The 19,427-nt window shown below is 39.6% G+C and overlaps 1 protein-coding gene across 5 annotated transcripts in view; it reads right to left on the reverse strand.

The window, feature by feature from the left end:
* SREK1 (splicing regulatory glutamic acid and lysine rich protein 1) overlaps positions 1-18,140 on the reverse strand; it is a 40,113-nt gene extending 21,973 nt beyond the window's left edge. Inside the window, exons 1-3 of one of the 5 annotated variants that reach the window (XM_040580915.1) lie at positions 7,485-7,596; positions 3,679-4,778; positions 63-186 (exon numbers count right to left, since the gene is read on the reverse strand). Coding sequence is in view for 2 of the 5 variants with exons in the window: in XM_040580911.1 (XP_040436845.1) it covers positions 7,485-7,618; positions 17,767-17,927 (295 nt within the window). In the remaining 3 variants the exon portion in view is untranslated. Of the gene's footprint in view, positions 1-62; positions 4,779-7,484; positions 7,619-17,766 lie in introns of those variants that run through there. The other 4 variants (XM_040580911.1, XM_040580913.1, XM_040580914.1 and 1 more) reach the window with 4 other exon arrangements.
* Positions 18,141-19,427: the final 1,287 nt, after the last annotated feature.

The raw sequence follows: 19,427 nt of genomic DNA on the forward strand, positions 1-19,427 counted from the left end.
GATTATTATTTAAAAAACTGAATAATGTAGACAATTATTATACACTTTGAGCTATGTGTCACCTGTACTGGAAACTTAATGTTCATGAACCAAACGATATCAAGCATGGACGCTTTCCCAGGGCGGTGTTTTCGTGGTGATCGAAAGTTGTTTTACACATGACAACCGTTCGTGTTGGCTGCATCACTAATAGCACACAGAACATCAGATACAGAAAAGAAGAACATTTTTTAAAGTTTAATCCCCAGAAATGGCAAATAACCAAATCAGTAAAAGAAAAAAGAAAAAGAAACCAAACAAAAAAAAAAACACCAAAAAAAAAAACCCCAAAACCCCAAAGTATGAGCTAACTGAAATTTGTGCTTTTTTTTAAATTCCTCTGGTGCTACCTACTTGGGATGTAAAAATAAATGAAAATAAAATAAAAACTAGTGAACTCTGTGACTCCACGCAATACATACTACAAGTGAAGTTGGAGGTGGAAGAAGGGAGGGCAGAAAAAATACAGATCTGTACTGCGTCACATACTAGGCTACCTCAGTTCTCCTGAAACTCTGACAAATTACCTTTAAATTTACTGAGACTGAAGAAAATCATAACTGATCAGCTAAGCAAGCTATATTTTCCCCAAGTATGTATTTCCTACTATTTAAACCAGATTATATTTCCCCTGTCATGCTAAAAGTTTAATATCTAATCTGAATTAAATGCAGGTTTCATTTAACGTTAATCAAAATCAGACCACTAAATAAACCCCCCCCCCAAAATCTTTAAAAATCAAAAGAGTTAATAGTTAAAATAATTACGATTGCAATTAAACGTACGTAATACATTTGAAATGCAAAGGGATTTAAACTGGTACAAACATTAAACACTAAACTGAGAAACTATGGAAAAGTTCTAATTATACTAGGTATCTATGATCTATTCAAAATTACTGGCATAGTTGTATATATGCTATCCAACTGAGCCCATTGGTATTACTGCATGCACTTTATGATAAAGTAAATGCTTTTATTTAAATATTGCTTTATAAGTCAAGGTATATACAAATACTGCGCCAGTGGCTTTTACTGCTTTGGTTTAAACTGTATATGTTTTAACCATAAAACCTCTTAGATTCAGGATTTAAAAATCAGTAAGTAAATACTATTATCAAAAAGCAAAATATGAGTTAAGTTTCAAAACACTGTGCAGTTTTAGCTATATGAGTTTCAATAGACCCCAGAGGAAACATACATTAAAAAAAGAAAAAGAAACAATGTGTTGCAAACCTGTTCTACAGATCTGCAGCAAGGACTGGGTTACAGTTGGGTATGACCAAAGGACAAAACAAATCTAAATGAAACTTAATTTATATGTAGCATGGGTGGAACAGAAAAGATAAAATAACAGTACCCATTTTTTTTCCTCATGCTTCCTATTTACATTTATTTTATGTTAAATTTTGAGGCACCTTGCTCCTTAACATGTAACAACCACTTGATTTTGCTATCTAAAGGAGAAAAATAGGAAAATTATTAGCACTTAAGAATTAACTGTGCAATAATGACTTCCAGGGCTTTTTTAAAAACATGCATAAATCTGAGCCACCATCACAATGTTCAGCACTCTTTACAGATCCGAATTTTAATCAGGCATGCAATGAGAAGCGTACCTGATTTGCCTGACTGCTCATGAGTATCAGGTACTGGGCTGCACATCCCGCCTAATATGTAGCTAACTAACAGGCTTTCGAATACACAGTTCCAGCAGCTGTGCATGCAAATTAGGCATAGAATTATGTACCAGTTCTTCTGAAAATCTAGATACTTCAGTGTTTTCAAATAACTAATGTACCAGACCTTATTCTAAACAGCGAGCATCTTGCAATTAACTGGACACTCATGCAGGTTTCTACAGGATCAACAGACATGCTAGTGGCAGAAGTGGTTCCTAAAATAGTGTGCCTGCATTCTAATTTATGGTCTAATTTATGACCAGATCCCTGGTCAGCAACGTACATAAGTATATGCCTAATTTAAGTATGCGCTTACATACAGCCAATTCAATACACACTTAACCAGTTAAACTTAAAAGATGATTAGGCACTTAGCCATTTTAAATAGGAATAGAGTTAGGGACATAACTGAACAGATGACGAGTCGAGTTCAGAAAGGTACTTAAATACAAGCCTAAACTTTAAGTATATGGGTCATCTTACTGTAATAATTAGAATTATTTCATTTTATCAAATGTTCCTCAAGGAATCCACTGAACATTTTCAGTTAAGTGCACTGTTACAGCAGTTCAAAGAATGAGTAACATGCGTTATCTAAATTGTGAAGTTAGCAGCATTATTTCCAGAATACTTTGGCCCTTCAACAATGTAATGTTTTATTTTAAATATAAAATCTCTTTGGTCAGTTCCATGCCACAAAGATTCATTTATTTTATTCAAGAATGAGAAAAGGTCTATCTCTACAGATAGACCCCCCCAAAATTGCCTGTATATTCAAAACTACTTCTCCAGTTTTTAAGACCAGATACAACTTTTTAAAAATTCTATAGAAAACAAACTGTTATAGGGAAAAAAAGAAAATCTGAAGTATCTTTCAAATTTTGAAAAACAAAATTAATGTGAGGCCAAATAACTTCACGAGTTACAGGGTTTAAGTTTTGGAGTTTTATCTCCATGAATTTATTCAGAAAAAGAATAGAAACCCACAAAGATACAATGAAATGTGGGTAATGACACAACAAATCAGGACACTTTAAGAATAACTGTTCTGGTTTTTAAACTCAAGGTCTTTAAAACCTGAATGGAAATGAGGTAAAGATACTTAAGTTTCTAATGAGGGAAAGAGACAAAATAAATATGCCACATCTGTACCACATCCTTAGAAAGATTTCTTAGAAGCTGTTGTATTTAGTAAATTACAGATCCTATGATCATTTATTTATTGATTCTTCACTTTGCAAAGGAATCTGGAAGCAGATGTAGATTAGCTCTGCATTACCTAGAGACATAGAGATACGCTTTCAGGAAATGTACCGTTGTCCTACATATAAGCTATCATCGTTACTTTTTTGTATCATGAAAGTGCTTAAGAGCCCTAGTCAACCCAGTCCACACCAGACACCATTTTGCTAAATGCCAAACAGAAGTATCTGTGTTAAGCAAGTACTAATCATCACAGTATTTTTATCCCTCTCCCATGCCCAGAAGCAATTAATTTCATACTCTTTGTACTGAAACTACATAGTTAATCCTCCTCCTCTAAAACTGCTTCTGCAATAAGTAAGTTTAGTTATTTTAAAAATACTAACAGCTCACATCTACTCTAAACATAATTAAAGGAATTGTTATTTTCCTGCTCTTTTAAATCACTGGAAAATGCACACTACAAATAAAATAATTTGTGTGGTCCAATTCATGGTTCTTATTTGATTTAGCAGCAGTGATTAAAGAGATTACACCTACTGGCAATTACCTCAACTGCCACAGCTAAACCCAAGAGATCACAAAGCAAAGCTCTTCCCAGCTGCAGTGCATAGCCTGGTGCATTATCAGAGTGAATCCAGTGCTGGTAGCTGGGAAGAGCATTGCCTGAGGACCAGACACACCACCTGGTCCACCACTTCTGCCTCAGGCTTCCATTTCACAAGAAGTTAAGAATATCACTTAGGGATGCAAACCTTCTCAATCACTCCAGCATGAACTGACAGGGCTTCTGAGATTGTAAGACGACTGAGAAGACACTTTTTTTTCTCTTTATTTTCTTCTTTTTTAAAAAAAATCTTCTTGAAATAACCACCACAGGAGCATGTCAAAGTGCAATATACACATACATACACACACACGCACACAGAACTGATTCAATCTTCCCACAAATAACAGTGTTAAAAGACAATGTGCCTCACACAACACATTCCAACCAAAACTTCAGGCTGCATTTGTACTTATGAGTGGTAAACAGTTTTTTCTGAAAATTACACAAACAAAAGGATGAAATCTTACTGCCACTGACCTCACTGGAGCAAGGTTTCATCAGAAGCAAACAAGAATTTCATGACATTCAATATTCATGAAACTTCAATTTCAGAAATAGCTATTTTTAACTCTTCACATTAGACATAAATAGTATGCCTTCTTTTAAACAGACCGTGCAACCTAAAACTACTCTGCTGAGAAGACGAAAACTAGCAGAGAAGGATCATGACTGTACTTTGTAAAGTTATTTTCTCCAGAAGTAAGTTTCAACTATCTTTTTCCAAGATAAACTCATAAAGCACAACATATGAAAGAATGTTATCTTAGAACTGATGTATTTTTCACTATTCTTGTCCTCTGACACAGTGTGCTCATCTGTTGAATTTAGATGCTTAAACATATTCCAAATCAAATTTATCCATAATTCACAGCACAAAAATTAATCATATACTAAATTCTGTGTACACCATCCACCATTCATAAGCAGCATCAGGTCAACTTCAAAATGAAACACTGTGAACCCTTTACAAAACACCATTTTTACAGAACTGAAGTACCAGTTCACAAGTACAAGGGAAAGAGATTTAACAGAACAAAACAAAAAAAGGGACAAAATAAAATAAAAATAAAAGAAACAAAGGAAAGAAAGCAAAATAAAAACAGAGACAGGGCGTCCATCTTCAGCAGGCCAGACTTCGATCTCATTTCCCCCATGAAGGTTTCACTTGGCGGCAGGTTTAGTGGCATGGCAAACAATGCCTAACTCAGGCAAGTGTAACAGGTCTGCCTTGGCCAGTCTAGTCATCTAATAATGCACAAATATCACACAGAGAAAACATACAAAACCAAATTAATAGTCAAAATCCATCTACCAGATAATGTGGACATAAAATTTAGAATGATTAGGGTGGCATCTTTGTTTATCTTTCAAGCTTTGTGTTCTCAAAGTGTAATGTTTAAAGAAAAACTTACTGACACACACACAAGTCATATTTTGGCAGTTTAATGATGTTACTTCACTTACAATTACGTTTTTGTTAAATTACTAAATGTCACAATATTAACATTGTTTTCATTGTGTTGTTATTCTCTCATGCTCCCTTGGTTTACCAGTTTAAATACACTCCAAATTTCAGATTTTATTCTGTCTTTTGAAACCAGGTTTTCAGAGTTCCATTTTACCTCTCCTCTACGTTCAATATAGCGCATGTAATGCTTTATTACTGGCACCGCTGGCCAAGGATTTAATTTTACCTCCCAGTAGTATATAGCCTCACTACTTTGAAAGCCCGTGATACACTCCACTGACTCCATTAACAATGCATCATATGATACACAGTGAATCAAAATTTTTGTACTGTGGTGTCCAAAGCCGTACTTACTCCACACAATAAATTCCTCAGAAAGTTAAACCTATATTGCTTCACATTTTTATAAATTAAAATTAGTGATTCTCTTAGAAAGTTACATGGAAACAGCATTCTGACATTAAAAAAACCCTGACCTCACAACTCGCTCATTTGTTCACCAAATTATGCAAAAATCTCTGTTGGTTTTTCAAAACCTGTCTGTCTGGATTTTCAAAATCCAGAATGATTTTGAACAGTACAATTTTTCTGTAACGTGTTTTCTCAGAAATGCCTAATAAGTCAGCTACAAATGAGGTTGGAACAAGATTTGTCAGAAATTCGGTTTTATTCTCCTTCCAATCATCAAAAGACATAGGAAAATGCAGCTTTACCCGTTGCCTTATCACATCAGTGATACCATCTCAAGAAAAACACCAGAAGTGTTGTTCATTCATTAGGCAGCAGTCTTCCCTCTCTGACAGTACCGAACCAGTTACGGTCTTTTTAATGAAACATAAAACTAAGATTCTGAATAATTTTTAGTCAATTATTTAGGGGCAATTTTTCAGCAATAAGGATTCTGGTCCCATTAGCCTCTACAAGTGGATACAGCAATATCCAATTTGTGATTTAAGAACAAGTTCAAAAAATAAACCTAAAAAGCCCTCAAAGCAAGGCCAAAGTAAAAATCTAGGCTTCACAAACACAATATATGTGCCATATGCCCCTATTAAGAAGGCTACAAGAACAGGCATATATTGTAAGTCAATATAGCCTTTAGTGAAAGTACTTATAAAGTCTCTGAAATTCTGGAGACCTGTCACGAGTTTGTTAGGAACATCCCAGACCATTATTCCTGCAGCACTAATCTCATACTATCCAGATTGCAATGTGGCAAATGTGCCAAAAAATGGTACTCTGGGATGACTGTTAACAAACTCCAAGAAGTCAACAGCATTTTCTGAACCAAAGCCTGTCTCTTGCAGTTAGAAAAGTTATGTTAATAGAAGTTATTTCTGGACTTGTTGCAGTTTATGGTTCAATCATTCTAAATACTGTTGTTCATGGCAGAACAGCTACCATGTTCAAAGTGAAGTTAGGTTCACTCCAACAGCTGGAATGTTTCCACTCCAAAGAGGCAAAAAGTCCAGAACTAAATGTGCAGATGCTCAGTTCCACAATGATCCCAATGAAGTCAATGGGGTTTTGCCTAACTCCAGCAATATGCCTACTGTAAGGCCATGCTTCATATAACTGTATTCAGATCTGGCATATTATACTAACAATACCAAATACCTTGTATTCAACGCCTCTGTAAAAGTATGGCCTCAAGCTACTTAAAGTAACACTTGTCAATTTAGTATTCACCGAGCATTTTATTTTATTTTATTATGCGTTTAAAAAATATTTTATGCTGGTAGCATTCTGTACAGATCGCTGTGTTTTTAAAGAGAAAGGAATTATAAAACCAAAAAGGAGTACCAATATACATAAGAAAGCCTTATTACAGGACACAAAGTAGTATTTTCCACAGTAACAAGAAAGGAAAACTGCAATTTTTTTAACTGAACTAGCAGGTAAACATTCATATTCAAACAGTAATTATCACCACAAATGTTAAGTATTTTAGATTAGATTAATTTCAATGGCCACATGCATACATCATGTCTACAAGACAAAACTGGAATTCAGTCTAAAAAAAAAGGAAAAATAACAGCATCTTTAAAAAAAAGCAAACAAACCACCACACCAAAGGTGATACATAAAGATCCAAACTGCAGTGTTACCAATGCCAGGAAACTGCCTAATCTTTTCAGAGCTCCATTGACTTCAGTGAGAACTCTGTGTGAGAGTAAGCTTGCCAACGAAAATCATATTGAAGCGAATTATTTTACCTTCTTTTCCCTCAACATAAGTAATAACAATGGAAAATCCAATTATCCCAATTTAAATCAACTATCTTTTTCCTAATGCTGAATTTCAATTCAATCTATATAATTGGGTTTCTTCATTAAATTTTCAGTTTTGTTTCAAGACTTTTTTTTCAAAAAGCAGTAAAATAAAATAAAAATACAGAGCACCACCTTCTTACATGGAAAGCTTGAAACAATTAGCAGACATGACAAAGACGAACATTACAGAGGAATGTCTAAAATACCAACCTTCTGCGCAGGGCACAACTATCAAAGCTCTGTCAATAAAAACCGTGTTAGTTAGATGCTGGGCCACACCAACACTCGATGCTTCACGAAACTTAATATAACATACTTTGGAGGAAAAAGCAAGAGGTGCGTTGCTGCAAGATAAAAGGGAAAAAAAAAATCAGTCACATTAAGTAATTATTTGCATGTACTTTTAACTGTTACTTCTTCATTAAAAAATAGGTTTTAGACTTCCTGGAAAAGCTAGCCAAAAGGCAAGAGTATACAAATTTACTAATTTGCTTGCTTACTATGTCACTGAAAAAGGCGTAGCTTTTTCTTCCTCGTCATTGGAAACTTGAAGCCAAAATCCCAAATTAATATGTTTGATTTGATGTTCTTGCTTAACAACACTGACCAGTACATTCCAAGTTATTATTGCAAGTAGCATATTTATTTGACACATCTGTCAAGTAAATAATTCATAGTTTGTCTTTATTCCTCCAAATAATCCTTGTTTAGGAAAGTCAAACAATAAACCCAGTAATTTTTCAGTGGGTCCTTCAGATATTAGCCCATAATAACTGATACTCTTTCTTAGGTCTTCACAAAAGCAGCTTTGTTCATTTTTCTGAAGATAAAAGTAGTTCTTGAAAGTTCTTTCAAATGTTAGGCCTTGGTTCACTAATGTAACAAAAATTTTTATCGTCTGCCTTAGTTTAGCATAGTATAGTATGGGATAACACTGGGAGGAAAAGGAACTCACTATTCAGCTAGAAGACTGAAGAAAATCTGTAATTTACTTTCCATTAGGAAGCATAACACCAGAGATGTCAGAAAGCACAACACATAAACATTGTAATCTCAATCAAAATCAAAGAATTTTGCTTTAAAAAATGTAGTCCCTAGTCAAGGCTTGTAACCTTTATACCACCAGTTTATTTCTTCATATGAAGGAAGTCAAGGTGAAATCTTCAAAGAGAATCCAATAGGATATTGCTGGAGCATCAGCAATTTCCATTTGAAAGGACCATCTGTCTTCTAGCAAAGCAGTAACTCATGGAAAATATGCTGCATAAACTGTCCCTCAACTGAAACAGAAACACTTGTCAACTTTCTAAAAGTACCAGAAGCACATCAAGTTCAGCCCAACCCATCTTGTAGTCCCTCAAATTCCAAGCAGGTACTCACAAAGTTGTTGCATGGACTTAATTAGACCTTAATATATAAATATCAGCTCAGATGGTTTAGACACACTATTTAATTATATTAGTTGCATAAAAGACCCAATAACTAAGTCTGAGGCAGGCAGACTGGTATGGTTCTAGTTACTAGAAAGATAACACCTAGGTAAAATACCTATAGTGAGCTGGCCAACTTCAGAATGGCATTCAGAAACACTTATCATGGAAAATTCTGTGAAAACAGATACACTGAGGAGGCAAAAATAAATGGAATGGCAAGACATAAATATGAAAGTTGGCCTTACATAATTTAGAAAAACACTGTAAAATCACTACACTTCTGCCCATTTATTTTGCTTGTAGTGACAAACATTTTCAGTTTCAAATTTCCACATTCAGGAAGGAAATAATTGTACAGAATGGTTTCTGAGCCAACTGTAAGGTCTTGGTTCAGAACATTTCCAGAGGTGACAGCAAGCTATGACTTTCTCAGAACTCTGCAGAAATGTTTGCATACAACTTTTGATCTTACACACTCTGAAAAGCCAGACTCTGCTCACTGCAAACTGCAAATTTTTGTTTATGGCTATAGGGGTTTTTTGTTGGTTTTGGTTTGTTGGAGAGAGGGTGGATGGGGGGCTGTATGTGTAGGCTGGGAGGAGAGGGTTTTCATTTTGTTGTTGTTCTTTGGGGTTTGTTTGTCTTTAAATATACATGCCAGTGTTACAACCCAAATGGGTGAAGCCTCCACTGAAGATTCTGTGGTCCATACTGTTGAAGACTCCCAGTATCACCTGTTCTTTTCCTTTTTTGTTTTCATTCCTAACTCAAAATGCAGTTTCAGACCCCAAAAATAATCCTTATAAATTCTGACACCTATAGAACCAGCTCTGACAACTGTATTTTTTATAATATTCTCCCCCTTGTACTTCCTGGATTCCAAACACAAAAGCTACATGGAAAGTATGTTCAAAAATACTAACATCAGAAAACTGCTGCAAAACATGGGTCTAAAAAAAAGTCTTGGTACGAAGTGCTTTCTGAAGGTTATGGAGGATAAATTTTCTATATAAGTAGATCACCTCTGCTGAAAACACATCAATGCTGCATCTGCATCAAGGGAGATGATTAAGATCCAAAAGATCTAAATTTCTAGAAGGTTTCACAGTGATGGAGTCCTCTCTTTCTATGAAGTGGGCTTCCTAAACCTCCCCCAGCAGGCTTCTGAAGAAGTCTTTCTTAAAACAGAAAAGTCCTGTTCTAAGTCTTTGTTCCATTTTTTTCTGCTAACCTTTCCTGAGGCTGAATTGAGGTAAAGTCGTAATCCTCTTCCCAAGGTTACAAAGTACCAATACAAAAAAGCAACTCCTACATCGCTGACTCAAGGTTACTACAATACTGTTTCTTTAGGAAGACAAGAAAGCTCAAAAAGGAAATTAATATCTAAATAGTATTCAGATGTTTCTGCCATTTTTGTTTTCCTTTGCAAGGAGACAGTAACATCTGTCCCCCCGACAGAGTAACAACCAAAAACACTTTGTAAGAATGACCTATTCAGAAAAAAACCCAAATAAAGGGCTAGAAAACATTCCTCTAAGGGTCTGTTTTTTCTCAGGGTGGTGGTGGAAGACACAACAGAAATCAATAACTTAACAAAAGAAGATGTTATGAAATAATTGTGCAGATCACATTTTAATAAGTTTTTGTGTGTTTTACTTGAAAGGCCTAATCTACACTGCAGTCTAATGTCTAAGAACCACTTGTGTTCTAGCCTCCAAGAAAACTTCAGGCCATCTAGAAGCAATCGGTATTAGACAGCAGGGCTTTCAACACCTAATGTAGACAGTTTGTGCCTCTCTGCTTCCAAACGACTAATTCTGCAAAAATCCAATTGTTGCTCAATAAAACGTACCAGTATTTAACCGCTCAAAAATCCTCCTACAGCCACATTTGAAGGTTTATCACTACCAATGCAATTTTGAAGGCTTCTCTGAAACACAGACTTCAACTGGGCGACAAGCATAACACAAAAGCATGACTGAGACTAAGAATCTGATTACAGATGTCACTGGTCTCCTAGTAAACTGAAAACCAACTCTAATCTGTATGAGTGGCTGGCATACCAGAGTACATACCCAAGGCAAAAGACCTGTCACACCCTGCAAACCAGCTTCAGATTTCAACTGTACTGCAAACTGAAAGTGATCTATAAAAACTGGTCTTGGTCTTGTTAGTAACTGAGAGAAACAAGGCATACTTCACCTTCTCACAAAAGCCAATTTAAACAGCCAACAGAAAGGTACCGATTCAATACTTTCTTGAACAACACACCTTCTAAATTTAAATGTACGTAACTCAAAGCTTTTACAAGAAACACACAACAAAGAGACAAAAGTTTAAGGGAATATTCTTCTGCAGAGCAGGGAACACTGCATACCCTCTCATACTCTTGCATATTCAAATGTCGGCATCATCATCCAAGTGTGGTTTCTCAGAGACCTTTTGCACACGCAGGCTTAAAGGAAAGAGGTCTCCTTCCTACCTCCGTAACAGCCTCCATGTATTGCCACTTGAGCAAATTCAGGAAGCACCAGAAGTTCTGCAAATGTCAAACTGAGGAGCTCTTGTTAAACAGTGACAGCAATTCTCCACTCCCAACATGGGAATTGAGATCTCCGATATTCCTCTGATATAAAGATCATACACAGGTATTCAAAATTTAAGGAGTTTTTCCTCAGGCTTTGTGACAAATTACACTGTAGCTGACAGTGAAGCCCCACTACAGTCACCCTCTTCTACACAGAAGTGGCAAATCCACATGGAGACTCTGGTGTAGTAACAATTCCTAGTACCCAAACTAATACTCTCACACAGGCTATGGCTGTAACATTACTTTCTTTTCTTGTTAATATTTTCATCCTATTTAACCATAATTTTCCAAGTAACTTTCATACACACATAAGTTTCTGTTACAATATTTAAGTTTTTAGCTTCAGGAAGAAACCAGAACTCACTTGGTAAAATCAGAAACCTGCAATTCAGTCATCCTTGCTTTCCTCAAGATGGAAGTGAAAGGGAAAATAAGATAACAGTAAGTACGAAAACACACAACACAGACATCAGATTTTCTGAAAGAATTTTTCAACCATCCCTTACTTTCATTTCTGAGCATTTTTCGTATAGAGTTGGGCTGGGCGGGCAGGGAAAGCATTCTCAAAGGGTCTCTGAATAGCCACCTTCTCAAGGTTAAAGCTGTGTTTATGAGACAGGGAAGAAGAAATTATCAAAATATTTGGTAATAAAGTGGAATAACAGGAGTCTTTGAGCACTGAAACCCACTTACGGTGCTCTTTAAGAGACAAGTCTTACAAGGAAAGGGTTAAAAAAAGTCTCATGAAGTCCAAGTCTCTTGTGCAAATTTTTGATACCAGTGACCAACAAGGTTAAACCAACAGTAGACAGATGCAGCATGATAAGAGAGAAATTCTGCTGCTCTTTTTAAAATCTGATAATCAAACACAAATTAAGGGTGAAGTGAGTGGATTAAAAAAAAAAACCAACATCGCCACATAACTTACACTGGTTTAACTGATAATATTTAAGGTCCACAAATAGTTGCTTTCAATTTTTAAATTTTCAAAAGAAAGCCTTCCAGAGAGCAAAACAATAAATAGCTGCACAATCAAGTCAAATTTGCAATTTTCTTGTATGAAAAAAAGTAAATACAAACAGCAGCCACCAGTAACAATCATTTGTGACCCACTGAAAGATGATTCAAGTTAATGTTTTCTTCATTAAAAGAAATACTGCTTTCAGTGCCAATGAAGTGTCTCTCACTGACCAGTAGCTAAAATTGGGATGATGACTGTATGGAAACTTCTTCGGCGCCAAGCGTTTCCAAAGCCCTCAACACTGAATCCGAGGGTGGACTACTTGCAGTTCACATACCTTAGGAACATAACAGTAATAACAAAGTAGCATTCACTGCCATCTGCATAAAGTGTGAAAGCCTCTAATATACAAGACAGAAACTTGCCCCCAGAGAACCAGCCTTTCAGGAACATGGCAGCTATGAAACCTATCCTACTTGAAGGGATGTCTGATTAGCAGTGACTGAAGAAACTGAAGGGCTTTGATCAATGATGGGAAAACATGAATTGAAAAAGTTACTATAAAACATAGCATGACCTAACACTCATAAAGAAAGCTTTCCCAATCAATTTGAGACATAAAATGAAGGACCCTAACAGAAACTGCTACGTCAGGACAATAGTCTTAACATACTAATTGCTGGGAAATGTCACTAGGTTCACAAAGGTTGATGGGAATATTGAAGAGTAATCTTAAAGAGCCTGCATTTCATTTAATGCGTTTAAAAACTGAACTGGTTTCTCTCTTCCTGTCCACATTTGCAAGCTTACAAGAACTTAAGTAAACTACTGTAACATTAATGTGCCTTCTATTTAATATAATTTCTAAAATCTGAGACTTCCTTTTAGCTTTTGAAGGAAATTCTCTGTGGCACCCTATAAAACTGAGGTACATGCTAATGACAGGAAAAACACAGAAAATGGGTAAAAAGGAACTCTCCTCTCTAATAATGTTAGCTCAGACAACCATAGCATATTCTTGTACTTTGCTCCACAATTGCAGGAGCGGGCTGGAAACTAGGACCATGCGTGGCAATCAGTTAGCTGAGGGGAATGTGCTCAAGCTTGTCTAGACAACAATTAACATGATACAGAGCACAGGGGAGTGGGGGACGGATGGCGCCGAGGAAAGGTAACACCTTGCTGTTAATTGGTAAGGTAACACCTTGCTGTTAATTGATGGCAGCTAACCACCAATCGGGGATTGCCTAGTATGCAAGGCTTAGCGTCAAGAACCAATCTGTTTAAAACGCGCAGCTTCTGAAACTGTATATAAACTCGTACTTCTGTACATTAAATTGACATTTGCTTGCATCAAGCTGCATCTCGTCTCTTCATTCGCCGCACATAATCACTGAAGCACAAAACCTATAGATGCCAGAGCTGAAATCCTTACTCCCTAAAGTCAGTGGTAGGATGCTGCACGATTAATTAGAGTGGAACAGTGCTAGCAAAGGAATTTCTTGTAAGATGGAAATGGTCACCTGATCCCATTCACCACTTCTACAATCCTCTTGGATTGCTCTGAGAGCAAAATATCAGAGAATTCGGAAAAAAGCATCCATTAATAAATAATCTGAGCACAGGAGTGAAATGTACGTTAAGTAAGTCTGATGATAATACTACACTAGGAGGAGCTGCGGACTCCCTCAAGGGTAGACAGACTCACAAAGAGATTTAGATAAACTAGAGAGCTGGGTGGGCCAACATCACCAACAGTATGAAATTTAACAAGAACCAGATTCTCCACCTGGGACGGCGTAATCCTGGTTATACATACACACTGGAGGATGAGAGGCTGGAGAGCAGCCCCACAGAAAGAGATCTGTGGGGATGGGTTGATGGCAAGTTCAACATGAGTCATCAGTGTGTCCCGGCAGCCAGAAGGGCCAACCATGTCCTGGGGTGCATGAAGCACAGCACGGCCAACCAGTCCAGGGAGGTGACTGTCCCACTCTACACTGCACTGGTGTGGCCCCACCTCGAGTACAGTGTGCAGTTTGGGGCAGCGCAGTACAAGAAGGATATCAAACTGTTAAGAGCTCATCTGGAGGACAGCAACCAAGATGGTGAAAGGTCTCAAGGGCATGACTTAGGAGTGGCTGAGGTCACTTGGTTTGCTCAGCTTGGGGAAGAGAAGGCTGAGGGGTGACCTCATCACAGCCTGCAACTTCCTCAAGGGGGGCAGTGGAGGGGAGGTGCTGATCTCCTCTCCCTGGTGACCAGCGATAGGACATGAGGAGATGGAATGAAGCTGCGTCAGGGGAAGTTCAGATTGGAGATCAGGAAAAGGTTCTTCACTGTGATGGTGGTCAGTCACTGGGACAGGCTCCCCAGAGAAGCAGTAACACCATCAAGCCTGTCAAGAGTCCAAGGTCATATGGTTTAGTTTCAGGTCGTCCTTGAAACTAATGATTCTATTTCCTTTTAATTAACAAAAGTAGTTTCATTGTATTAAATAGTCAAATTTTTTTAATAATCAGATTTTATGAATTAGACTTCAGCAGATTAAGGGAGAAAGTAGAAGGCTGACAGACATGACTGACTTGGAAGAGATGAAGGATAACTTATGCTTTAACTTAGAAAGATCATAGAGAAAATGGAGTCTATGTGCTTTAAAAAGCGTGTGTGTATGCATACATCTGCATCTATATTTTGTTGCTGCTGTGCATTATCAAAAGAACTGGAAGTTCACATCTATTAGAAATACAATCTATGCCCAGCAAAGGCAATAGATATACAAATATTATAGTAAATTTCTTAACATGAATGCCTATATTTTTAATACATGAAATGATGCATACAGAAGAGAACACAACATCACTCTTCTCTACAAATTCATGCTTGGCTAATCAGAAGTATTTTGTAAGCTGAATATTTGCAATACAAAATTAGGGAGAAAACAGGTTGCAATTCTACACAATGCAACATGTAACTATTTCACCTCATTGCTTAATCTATTAAAAAGTCAGGATAATACTCTTTTAGTATTACACTACATATTATTCTTGAAACAAGAAATATTTGCTTTAATTTTTTATCCATTTCTGTAATTTCTGAACAAAGGCTAGCAAATGGGGTCCTGGTCACAGTGAAAGCTTTTACTTAATTTAGTAACACACACTCAGATGACTGAAAGCTACTATGTCACTTCCTCTTAATCCTCAACATGAAATCACTTACAAAAAGCATACTAATATTTATTATTCAGTAGTCAACATCCATGAGACCTGTAGTCCACTAATTCAACTTACTGAATTATATTGTTCACATAGAAACTGGACTGAAAAGTGAGCTTCCACTGTTGCACAAAGGTAACAGAATTCATGCTGTACAATACATCAAAAGTTTGGATTTCTTGGAATTATTTTTAAAGCTAGAACTGAAATGACATGATTTTTTATCTGATGTTGACTCTAATGTAAAAAGCAAATTTCCCTTTTAATTAAGAGAACTGTTTTTAAAAACATCTAGGCATTAAATCATTAAATACTTAAGGAAAAAACAGTAGTAGAAAATAATGTTAACCAATTGCAGACATCTATTATAACATCTTTTTGCTTGCGACACCTTTGCTTCCCATGCACTCACCAATGAAACGCTACTCTCTGATTTTATCGAAATATTATTCAAATATATTTATTTTCAATAAATATAGTAAGTATACAGGAAATATAGTCAATAGGAAGCCTGTCTTCTTCTGTTTCACAAGAAGGGCATTAAAGTAAAAAATTATTTTTCAAGATAATAATTTGAAAGCCAGGTCAAATGTCTATAACTATTGGACATGGAAATCCATATTTCTTAAAAGTTATTGCATAGAAACTGTAAATAAAACAAGAGTAAAATGAGTAATCGCAATCCTGTGTCTTATCTCTGAAAACTAAACTAACAATATAGAATGGATGTTTACCACATTATAACCTTGACATTTCCAAGTCAAACCCTACTACCTACAAACACTGGATTTTAGTATTATATGTGTATATGGACACTGGCAAAAATTTATACTTAGGCACAAATGTTATTTGCATACGAGTGTCAAAAAAGTATCTATCTGCTTTAACATCTATTATGTAACAGTGAAAAATGAGAGCAACAGCTACAACAAAAAAAATATTCGGTCAGGAGAACACTTAAGTGTATTAAGCAGCAAGTGTGGAACCAGTCCAAAGTAAACCCCCAGAAAAATGTATAAAAATCACCATAAATCTATTAAAGAGTCTTTAAAACTCAGTAAGGCTGTTTTAAACATATCTCTAAATGAATGGATGCCTATTACATATACTTTTAATTACCTAATAAATCGTATTTGATTCTTCTGAATGGTCATCATTGAAACTTAATCAGATGTAACGCAGTAACAAAAAAAGGATAAATACCAACTTTATTGCTATTTTTTTAAATTAAATTTTATTCATCTGAATGACTTCTTTGTATTAAAATTGAAGTATCTGGATGCGAATGACTCCTGCCCCTTTCTGCTATTTCTACTTAATTTTCATGAGAAAAAAGAAAAGATAAATGGTTTGAAAGGAAACGTCTGCAATTCATTTCCTAGTAAAACAGATGCATTAAGAAAAAATTATTCTTCTCCCCTGTTGTGTTGATGGTTTTCTGCTTGGGGAAAAAAAATACTGTTATTTTGCAAACCTCAGTATCTCCCATGTGAGTGCACCGTGCAGCTGACATAATGAGACCGGCTACGGTTTAGAGAAACGTGTCACGTCCGTTACTAACTCTCATTTACTGCACACGTCTTATCAAGGGCATTTCTGAGCACAAGGCAGGGCAGGTGCCGTCCCTCTGTGAAAAGCTATTTTGGCTTCTCTTCGCGCGGGCCCTTCCCGGAGAACAGCGCCCTTCGAGCGGGGGAGGGGGGGAAGCTGGTCCCGCCGGCACGCAGCGCCCTGGCAGCCAGCCGGGCGGGGGCGGGGGCCGGGCCTGGGGCTCTCTAGCCCAGCACACACGCACCCCCCAGCTCGGTCCGAGCGAAGAGAAAGGCGGGCATCAGAAAGAGGGTTTGCAGGAAAAAGGGGGTGGGGGGGGGGGGGGGGGGGCGGGCGGGGGGCGATCCGCGCCGGGGGAGCGCTCCGGGGCAGCCTAGCCGCACGCTTCTCGCCAGGCCTCTGGCGGTGGCTCAGTGCCCGCAGCCTACAGCGGGCGGCCGCAACCCCGGCCGCCGCCACGAGAACACTAAAACCCGCCGCTCCGGAGATATCGCGGCTGCCTCCCCCCTCCGAGCTGCGGCCGCCATCTTAAGTGCGGGTGAAGCTCCTTTCCCGGCCGCTCCTGCCTCACAAAGGGGTGGGACAACGTGAACCGCTCCCCGTGCGGAAGGCTCCGGTGCCCACACTCAAAATGGCACGTAGGGCCTTCTGCCTCGTCCCTCCACCCTCCCGGCCCCTCTAGGCCTCTTCCTCCTCCCAAGTCTCTATCGCTCCAGAGGTCGGCGCAGGCCCCACTTACTCCGGGGGATAGAGGCGCAGCTCCTCGATATCTCCTAGGAAGCCGAAGAGAGTCCGCATCTGCTCGCTGGTCACTGCCGAGGACAGGTTCGTGACCTGGATGACAGACGTGGGGCCCAAGGGGAAGCCCAGCGGCACCCCGATCCCTCCGCTGTTCATCATGGCGGAGCCTGCTCGAGCGCTCCGCTCCCGGCACTGCCACACACAGCCGGAGAGGCGGGCCTGACGACAGAGAGAAGCGCGCGGCGCCTGCCAGAGCGTCCTACCGCGCGGGCGCTCTAGGGGCGAACTCCACTGCTCCCTGGAGGAGTCTCTGGGCGGGCCGCCGCTGGGCCGCCGCGGGCTGCGGCTCCCGGGAGAGAGGGCGTCCCCGCGCCGTGCAGGCCCGCCTCCGCCGGCCGCGCTCCCGGCTCGGCCGCGAGGGGAAGCGCCCCGCTCCTTGAGGAGCCGGCCGGGCCGCCGTGGCGGGGGCGGGACCAGCGCGGGGCATCGGCCCCGCCTAGAAAAGGGGGCGCGGGGCCGCGCGCGCGGCCAGGCCGTGGAGGGCCGCGTGCCCGCCCTGCCGGGCTGCCGGCGGGGGGTGCCGGGGGCCGGCGGGGGGCGAGCCCTGCGGGGGCAGCGCGCCCGGTGCCCGCCTGTAGTGACGGGGCAGGGCAGGGCAGGGTGCAGGCCCGGGCGCCGCAGGCAGGCCCCGCCGCGGGGAGGGCGGCGGCGGCGGTCGGTCGGGGGGCGCCCCTCGAGCCCCGCTTCCCGCTCCCGCAGCTGAGCGGCGGGGGTCGCAGCTGACACCCGAGTGCCAAGGTCCGGGCACAAGCCCCCGTGCCGGGGCAGGCTGGGTCCGGTGGCTGGTTTGGCATGCAGTCCGCCGTGTGTTCTGCCTGCAAATCCCGGCACGCCCACCAGAAACGGAAGAGAAAAAATAGATTTCCCGTTTAAGTGCTCTTTTGGTAGCCGAGTTTAATAAGAAGCAGTTTGATTACCCTAGGGAATAAACCCTAGGGAACGGCACCCTGTGTTGAAACAAGAATTGTCTCAAAAATGAGTTCGTTACCCAGTGTGCAGAATCGAAGGCCGAGTCGTTAAGAGCAGGAGACAGGGCCTTCGCTACGAAGCTGTGCAGGCGTGGGCACCAGGTGGGCTGGCACGCCTTGGCGGTGTCCACAGGCAGATTTGTACATGACCGTGTGAATATTAATTTAAGTTCCAACCCTCTTAACGTTGACTGGATGGTAATCTACATAATGGTTGTGCAGTCTTACTGATTAACTACACGTGTTCATTGAGGAAGGGTCTCTTTGTGGGCTGGGGTGTTAAGGGTGTGATGTTGGTGTTAATAATGGAGGTAGTTTGCCTAAGGACACATCTTTGGCTTCTTGTCCAACAAGCATCAGAAATATCTTGATTGCAAGAGTCTTCTGTTGCCAGCCTTCCAGCATGTAATTGTCCTTCCAAGTTGCCTCATCCTAAGCAGCAATTCCTTCAGTTAATCATCTGTGATAGCTCTTTGCATGGGACACCCTGAGTCAAAATAATGCGTGCATTCTGTTTCTCAGAAATATGTGCAGATTGTTCAACAAAACCATATGTCCATGTATTCTGGTTACGAAATTTGATAGCAGAAAGGGACTGTAGTAGGCTAAGTTGTGAACGGTTTTGTTATAA

Source organism: Falco naumanni, chromosome Z (assembly GCF_017639655.2).
Source record: "Falco naumanni isolate bFalNau1 chromosome Z, bFalNau1.pat, whole genome shotgun sequence".
Classification (NCBI taxonomy): Eukaryota; Metazoa; Chordata; class Aves; order Falconiformes; family Falconidae; genus Falco; species Falco naumanni.